Source organism: Agelaius phoeniceus, chromosome 3, assembly GCF_051311805.1.
Source record: "Agelaius phoeniceus isolate bAgePho1 chromosome 3, bAgePho1.hap1, whole genome shotgun sequence".
In the NCBI taxonomy this organism is placed as follows: Eukaryota; Metazoa; Chordata; class Aves; order Passeriformes; family Icteridae; genus Agelaius; species Agelaius phoeniceus.
Genome location: NC_135267.1, coordinates 41,585,591 through 41,594,446, shown reverse-complemented (window position 1 = coordinate 41,594,446; position 8,856 = coordinate 41,585,591). Strand labels below are relative to the sequence as shown.

Sequence of the window (8,856 nt, the reverse complement as noted above, 5' to 3'; positions counted from 1 at the left end):
CTGCCCTGCCAGAATTACCCGTTACCCAGTCTGAGCTGATTGCTGCACGACACTGAGTTGACTTTATTAGTTTCCTTCTTATCTTGGGAGTTCTGCCAAATGCGGGCCTTGCGGCCCATAAATTCTGCATTCTTTGTGTCCATTATCAGTGTGACATCCTTCTTCCCAAGCTTTATTAACCTCCCCCTAGGTCTGAGATCATCAAAACTTGTGCAGCTGTAAATTTTAACATGGCAGTATTAGTGACAAGTAATTTATTTTCCTAATACCTCAGCATCACTGAGAACTTGTTAGTGTGAAATACAAAGCTGTGTTTTATGTCAGGTACATACAGACAATGTGTGTATTTGTGATTGTGATATGTGTGGAAACCAACCATAGGACAATTATAAAGACAAATTCTAATAATAACTGAGGAAAGTAAAACATGGAAGAAGGCCTTTGAACCTATCTTTTGTTCGCAATTAACCTTAGTTGATTTAGGAGCATTTGAATTAAAGTGTTAAGGATGTTGCTCTTTGCTTGTAGTTAAGCCTTAAAGAGTTTTGTAATAATAAACTTTTGAAGTATAACTTTAGAATATTGCTTGTATCCCTGAAACTATAGCTTTGGAATATATATAAAGGAAACATGCTTATCTTATGCCTTAACAAAACAGAGAAAAGCAGCTTGAGAAAGGAAGATGAACATCACCTCAAGGATTTATGGTTTCAACTAAGGGAAGCTGGACATCACTGTTATGAGATTTATAGTCCTTGCAATTAAAAGGTGGACCCACATCTGGGGAGCTGGGTTCTACCAGATGGGATTCTTCTTCCTTCTTTCGGAAACTGGACCATCACCATCTGGGGATACTCCTTTCTGGGATACATCCTGAGAAAAACTAAATCACAATAGTGTATAGAATTGTGATGTAAAAATTGGGAATAGAAACTGCTGAGAAAGCTTATGAGTACCCCTAGCAATACCTATAAGCCTCAACTATCGGTGTGCAGTTGGAGGGAAAACTTCCCCCACTGTACCCAGCGCTGTACTGCTCATACTTTACCATATTAATTAATAAATTGATTGTTGCTTGAATATTGGCTTAGTCAAGCTTCTTATTTAAAACATTAGTTGTTCTTTGTTTCAATTATTAAGTCTCCTTCCTTTTTGATTAGGAATGCCTTTAAGCTGAAAAAGGGCAGGTTTAGGTAATATATTAGGAAGAAATTCGTTACTGTGGGGGTGGTGAGGCTCTGGCACAGAGAAGCTGTGGATGCTCCATCCCTGGAAGTGTTCAAGGCCTGGCTGGATGGGGCTCGGAGCAGCCTGGTCTAGTGGAAGGTGTCCTTGCTCATGGCAGGACATGGCAGGGATGTAGATGGCCTTTGGAGTCCCTTCCAACCCAAACCATTCTATGATTCTATGTTGATGTAAGTTACACTACAAACACCGTGTGCAGACAACCTGCGGTTCACAGACTTTGGGATTTTTCTTCGTGTAAAAGCATCGTGACCTTTATTAACGAACTAGCAGTGCTTTCTAACCGAGCCGAGCACTCCCAAACCGCCTGGGCCGGGCGATGCCCTCAGGGCCCAGCGCGGGAATCCGAGCCCGCCGCCGGAGCGGGCACACCGTTAATGGCGCCGGCCGCTCCCCCGGAAGCGGCGCCATTTCCGCGGGCGGTTGCCAGGGGGACGCGGCGCCGGCTTGGCCGCGCTGCCGTGAGGGCCGGCCCGGGCGGCTCCCGCGCTCCGCCGCGATGTTCATCTACCTGTGCAAGAAGGTGCTGCTGGGGAGGCGCGGGCGGCGGAGGGCAGGCTGCTCTCGGGCAGGGGGAGCTGCCCTGGGGAGTCCCGGGGATCGGGAGCGCGGAGCCCGCGGGGGCTGAGGGGACCCTCGGGGCTCTCCCGCCGCCTGCGGCCGCTGCGAGGCGGCCGGACACGGTGCGGCACTCCGGGACACGGTGCGGCACTCCCGGAGCGCTGCCCCGCTCTGCCCCGCCGGTTCCCTCGGCCTGGCTTGGGGCTTTTTCCGTGTCCCGCTGCTCCGGCAGCTCCGCAGTGTTTCCCCCGAGAGGCTTTGGACGCGGCTTTTCCGCTGGAGACCGAAGCCCTGTGCACTGTGTGACCCCTGGCACCTGTTTTTGTTGCTCAGCACACCTTGGCAGGTGTCCTGTTATTATGTTTTACTGCATAAGTTCAATTGCTTGAGGGTGGCACAGTTTCTCTAGTGCTTACAGTTCTGTCTTCTCTCTTTTTTTGCATGTACGGGTCTGTTAATAGAAATAAATTTATCTCTTGTGCTATTGTAGATGTCTCTGAGGTGTTCAGGTAGACCATATAAAATAAAACGTGGTTATTGCAACTGTGTAGAGATACAAAATACTTCTTTTTCAGATTGCAATTCCCGGTAATGTTCGATTAAAATGTATTTCCTGGAATAAGACCCAAGGTTTCATTGCCTGTGGTGGAGAGGATGGATTACTGAAAGTTATAAAATTAGAAACACAAACAGGTAAATGGGAGGGGTGTGTTAGTTTGTTAGTTTTTGTTTCTTTCTTTTTTTTTTATTTTTTAAATTTGTATCTTAAGAACAAAACCCATCACACTTAAGCATAACTTCTTCCCCAAGTTACTTGACAATATTGCATATGTTTTAAATCTGTACGTAGCTATTATGTATTTCTTCTAACATCAAATTTTTTCATCACTGTCTTACGTATACAGTTTTTCTCTAGCTGGTCTTATTTGGCACACAAATAATTTGTCTACCCATTTTATCTGCTGGAGTTTTCTTCAGTGCTGCTTCCTTTTTTTTTTTTCAGGGCATATAATTAATTATTTTTGTGTAGGCTCCCTCTTTATTTTGGAACTTACTTTGTTATTTCTTAATTTTATTTGAATGTTTTCTACCATCTTAATTATTTTTCAGAGAAAGCTGTGTATTTTCTTTTAAATAAATATGTTCCAGAGAAAGTAAAATCCATTTTCAAAAATTTGAAACTTTTTTTTCTGAATGTAACGAAATGTGATAACCATATATATTGTTGTGGGGTTTGGGGTTTGTTTTTCTTTGGTTGTTGTTGTTGTTGTTTTGTTTATTTTGTTGCTTTTTTCCCTGAAAAACTGCTAGACCATAAGGCATGTATCAATTTGGATGACAGATGTGAATGGGAAACAAATGGAACTGAGGGGTGGAAATTTCATCCTGCAGTTACTATGTACTTCTTTTTAAGTGGTTTAGTTTATCTATGTAAATTGTGATTACAGCTTGAGTATTCATAGAAACATGGTAACAGGTATGCTTTGTTAGATTTATTTTCATAGTGAATTTTGTTATTTTTTTAGATGAGGCAAAGATAAAGGGACTAGCAGCTCCTAACAACATTTCTGTGACTCAAACTCTGGAAGGTCATAGTGGTAAGTGTATTTGGGCATTTGGTCTACTTTTAGTTAGAATAGAAATACAAGATTTTGTGAAGCTGATAGAGTAATTTTGGTATAACATTTTATTGCAAATCCAAAATAAAGGCTGTGAGTATTCAGCATGACATGTAACAGCTTGGCTGTATATTTTTACCATGACATCTTGGATAAGGCTGTTTGGGTTTTCTTTTTAATCATGTCTGTGAGATTACATGTTACAGTAGCTTTCCATTTTCTTCTGAAGAAATGAAAATTGGTTCAATAAACTTGATTTCTGTGTTAAATATATGGTAATTTTCCCCTTTATTGACGAATTACAGAATGTGTACATGCATAGACTGCAGTGTACAAAGTTTAGAGAGGTTAGAAAGCAAGCTGGAGAAGTATAATGGGTGAAAGTAAAAACTGAATGCAGCAAAATTAGGGAGGACTTAACTTCTCACATGAGAAATGCTGGATGGTCATCAGCCATGGACAATGGGATATGAAGAGGATGCTAAAATCCTTGCATTATTTGAGGAAGTGGACTTCTTTATGAGGACTTGCAGTTGAAATCTGCCAAGAGTCAGGTTATTTTAAGGGCTTAATTAAATAGGATTGGAACAAATTAATTGGGAGGAATTGATTTAGTGGATACTTTGAATGGATGTCTTCAATTCTGAAATAGATTACTATTACCTTAAAAATCTCTGACAATCAGAATATCTTTGATTGCATCTGTTGATAATGTTCTTGACTGAAACACTAAAAATGGAAAGGATACAGAGAAAATGGGTACCCAGCAGTGAGGGGAGGAAAAAGTGTGATACAATTTGATCTGCAGTATGGAACTGATAAAAGTTCAAATGTGTTTCAAATATTTGTGAGTGGGATCCCATATGAAGCTTGAGGATCTGAAGGATTTGTGTGTAGAGTGCTCTTTTGGGTAATTGTCAGGGAGATTATGTTTTAAAAGTACAGCAATAGTGAGGATCAGACTACTAAGAGGAAGAAAAACCCCAAACTGCCTACAGCTGTAAAATTTTGTCAGTGACACAGAGTGTCAGAGGTGGTCAGAAACTGCAAAACCATGATTTGGGTTTTGGGTGTGGAATCAACAATGAGCAGGATTTGGAGAGGATGTTACTCCAGTGGGTGAATACAGAAGCAAAAAGAGCTCTTGAGCAGAATTTTGAAAGAGGAAATAAGTGACACAGAAAGAAGCCTACAATTAAATCCAAGTCAGCAATGTAAATTTCTAAAAAGCTCCAGGTTGATTAAGTTGGATGTTGTATTTTTTATTAACTACTTAAATAATGCCAGTAAAAAGTTTTTTATCACTTTCTAGGTTTTGTGCAGGTTGTGACATGGAATGAACAGTATCAAAAATTGACTACCAGCGATCAAAATGGCCTCATCATTGTGTGGATGATGTACAGAGGTATTCTGCAGGATAAACTAGAGATGGCATAATATTCTGTGTCATGAGAAATATTTTTTTTCCCTCGTAGTTTTTACTGTTGTTTTTCAGAGTGTTTATTTTGCAGATTGTATAGCTCAAAATAGTTTTAAAATTACTTTCAAGTTTTATTGTAATATTTGTCTGTATCTTTTATAGTGTAGTCACATGACACAAGGCATTCGTCCTGCAGAGCTACCACAGATGAAGATATCAGTACTTAGACATGTGCTTGATAAACTGCTCTAATTTTTCATCTCTGTTGCTTGGAATACAGCATGAAAAATATATTGTGCAGTGAGCACAAACATGTTAGTAGACTACAAGAACTTATCAACACTGCATAAAGCATCAATTAAATACTCTCATAAAACCTATCTTTAGAAGTGTTTAAGGTAGTGAACCAATATGACTAACCAGTGTATGACTATAATTATCTTTTATTGCTCTTGACCCTTTCACACACACATATACTGTGGTTCACTGGAATTCATTTAAAAGCCAGCAAACCTCACAGTCAAGGTAACCACTTTCCAACACATGTGGGAAAGAAAAAGAAAATAAAGGGTTTTCCTGTTCTCTTGGGAATTTTAGTTTAATGAAAAATGGAAACAAATAAAATCTTAGCTGTTCTTCTAATTTCAGGAGTAAAGAATAAAAGTCTTTCTGGCTGATACATGGTGGCTACTGTCACATAAATAATCTGTTAGTTTTCGAAAATAATCAGTAAATTACTTATTACCTATTCCTAGCAAAGCCAGTTGTTCCTTCTGTTTATGTTTCCTATTTTATTGTCAGTTCTGAAATTCTTGAAGCACAGAGCTCTTTCTGTAGGCCCCTTTTGGACTTTGGCTCCCATTTCTGTGTCCTCATTCATCACGGTCAGCTTTGGGAATGAGCAGCTCCCATGGGAGCACTGGGTTTCACAGTAACTGTGTCTGTGCCTTCTGGGGACACTGTGCTGTAGTCTTGCTAGGCTTTTACTGCAAGGGCAGCTCAGTGATTAGCATGTACCTTGAGTTCTCTACAGGTAACTCAGTTTTTCTTTCACTTCTGATAGGGTCTTGGTATGAAGAGATGATTAACAACAGAAATAAATCAGTGGTTCGAAGTATGAGCTGGAATGCTGATGGCCAGAAGATTTGTATTGTATATGAAGATGGAGCTGTGATTGTTGGATCGGTGGATGGTAAGATTTTAAGCCCTACTAATTGTTGTGCTATCATACAAATTTGTTTAAAGTGTTATATACACAGTGGCTCTGTTTCTCTAGGTAAATATAATTAATAGTTACTTATTAATTGTGGCTTTGACTTCAGCTGTTTTAGTTTTTGCATTGGTAGCTTGCATCCTGTTTTTAATTTTTTGATATATTTATTAAGTGCAGTCATTGTTTTGTTCCAGGCAATCGCATTTGGGGAAAAGACTTGAAAGGCACCCACCTGTGCCATGTGGCCTGGTCCTCCAATAGCAAAATTTTGCTCTTTGGAATGTCAAATGGAGAGATTCACATTTATGACAATCAGGGAAATTTTATTGTAAGTTCATTGTGGTATAATTAAGGATTATATTTATAATATCAAGGTATAATAATAATTATATATAAGGATTATAATTTACTTCAATAGCCATAAAAACTCACTTCCTTTTAATTTATTAATGTTTATTTAATTGGTGGACATCAGTACTGAGAGCTGGACAACCTTCTGCACAGAGCTTTTATTCAAGAGTTCTGCAGCTTTTTATTATAATTACTTCTTTTTTGGTAGCTAAATGATTATCACATCAACTAATGCCTTTCAGCCTTGCAATAGTTACTGAAAATGTAAAAGTAGGACTGGTCAGACTGGTGAAATGAAGTTAAACTCTTTGGGACATCTGAAAATCTTTACTTTCAAAGATGTTTGTGATGATAGGTCAGATTTAATATTTTTTAGCTGTTGTTTTTTTCCTTCTTTCATTATTTGGAGGAACTAATGCTGGCTTAAAGGATATTGACTTCTTAGAGTTTCTGCTTCCTAAAGTATTAGCATGCTTTTAGAAAAAGCTATAGTTTATTTTCCTATTGCTCCTATCATTCTTTAGAGAGATCCTGGTAGTGAGTAGAAAAATAAATGGAAATAGCTGTAGTATATTGCTGAATTCCTGCAATCTAGATTTATTTATTTAATTATTTATATCTACCTAAAGTATTGGAGTATGACTATAACAAAATGCTAAGTAAAACAGTGACTTTAAAATCCGTGTATTTGAGACCGTGTTTTTAACTTTCAGATGCTTAATATGGTGAATTTTCTTCTCCTTTCCATTACCTTCCTAAGAAAGTATCTGCTACCCTTCCCATTTTCTTTTCTTTATCCTCCCACTGTATCTTTCTTTCTTTCCGCTGTGTGAGTCATGGTATTTCCAACTGCTACAAATTACTGAAATTCTTTAAATAATTTGCTGTCATTTCCCCCACCATATCAACAATATGCATGGTTGTGCTCTCTCTCCCTCTCCCCCTCTCTCCCATAACTTACCTGGCATTCCTCTTGGAATTGATTCAGGAATTCCCTTATCTTTCAGACAAACCCTTACTTGTGTTACCAGGTGTTCTGGGCTAGTTATTGCAAAACTTCTCTTAATTGGTGTTCTAATTTGGACACTAGTTTTTTCCAATTAATTAATTAATGTTATTCAGTAAACTTTAGTCAAGAAAAAGCAAACAAAAGTTTTTTTGTTTTGTTATTTTTGTTGATGTTGCTGTTGTTGGGTTTTCTTTTGTTGTTTTTTAAATATTGTGCCTATGAATGGTTTGAAATAGTAATTGTTTTTTGCTGTGTTCCAGGGGGTTTCTTGTGTCTAGGTATATGTGTCAGTGGTGGCCTTTTTATGTTGTTGGTCTTCTTTGTTTTTAAGTTACTTTTCAAAGAGAGAAAATGCCAACATTAGGGTACTTCTTTGTAGTTAAAAATATATGTTTTTCTATGTCTGATCTGGCTTTGATTATATGTGGGATCTCAGCACATCGTTCCCGATGTCCAGAGATGCCAGGAGAACCCTTGGGGGTCTCGAAAATCCTGGAATGTTGCCAAGAGTGTTTGGTGGCTTGATTTTGATCCATCCACAGAAGTAACAAGAGTCTGAGGACAAGAGAATCACTTTAGAGTAAAAGGTGTAAAAGAGACACATTTAGAGGGTGAGATATAGACTTTAAGGTTTTTGGTACAGGGGGGTTATGGAGACAAGATGGAGGGATCAGGGCGTGTCTTGTCCTTCTTCTTTCTTCTTCTTGTCCTCCATCTCCTGTGATGATGTTGGCACTTGGGGATTGGTTTATGGTGAAGGTGCACTTGCTAACATGGGTGAAAAGCATTGGGAAATAAAGGTAAATATTGTGTACGTAGATTTTAGTATAAAAAGACATGACCGCCCCGTGGGTGGTCAGAGAGTGCCTGTGACTGCTTGCAGATCAGACCTCTGTTGGGCAGACAGAAAATTTTGTAGATAAGAAATAATAAACAACCTGAAGATCGAAAAGCTGAAGAGTCCAGACTCGTCCTTTGCATCGCGTGCCACCCAAGAACCACCCTACCCGTGTCGGGGCAGAGACAGACAGCCGGACCCGACAATTATATAAGGAAGTTTTTCAAACCCATAAAATTCTGAGAACTTCAAATTTTTTCTTGAGACAGGAAAACAATTTTGCTTAGACATCTTGTCTTTTGCAAGTATCAGTAGAGATTTAAATTATTCTTTAAATAACATGTTTTATATGACCTGAATTAACCATTCCTGTGCAGGTGAAAATGAAGCTGAGCTGTTTGGTGAATTTAACTGGAGCCTTCAGCATTGCTGGCATACACTGGTACCATGGTACCCAAGGCTACATTGAACCCAACTGCCCTTGCCTTGCTGTCTGTTATGACAATGGGAGATGCCAGATAATGAGAGATGAGAATGACTACAGTAAGTACAAAATGTAGGGTGCAAGTTACTGAGCTTCCCTTGACCCCAAATGTCTAC

General features: G+C 38.9%; 1 protein-coding gene across 2 annotated transcripts in view; it reads left to right on the top strand.

Moving 5' to 3' along the window:
• The first annotated feature begins 1,642 nt into the window (after positions 1-1,642).
• WDR35 (WD repeat domain 35) overlaps positions 1,643-8,856 on the top strand; it is a 43,694-nt gene continuing 36,480 nt past the window's right edge. For both annotated transcript variants that reach the window (XM_077175110.1, XM_077175109.1), the window contains exons 1-7: positions 1,643-1,768; positions 2,382-2,499; positions 3,333-3,404; positions 4,738-4,830; positions 5,909-6,037; positions 6,253-6,386; positions 8,634-8,799. In XM_077175110.1, coding sequence (XP_077031225.1) covers positions 1,745-1,768; positions 2,382-2,499; positions 3,333-3,404; positions 4,738-4,830; positions 5,909-6,037; positions 6,253-6,386; positions 8,634-8,799 — 736 coding nt within the window. In that variant the 5' untranslated portion in view covers positions 1,643-1,744. The remainder of the gene's footprint in view (positions 1,769-2,381; positions 2,500-3,332; positions 3,405-4,737; positions 4,831-5,908; positions 6,038-6,252; positions 6,387-8,633; positions 8,800-8,856) is intronic.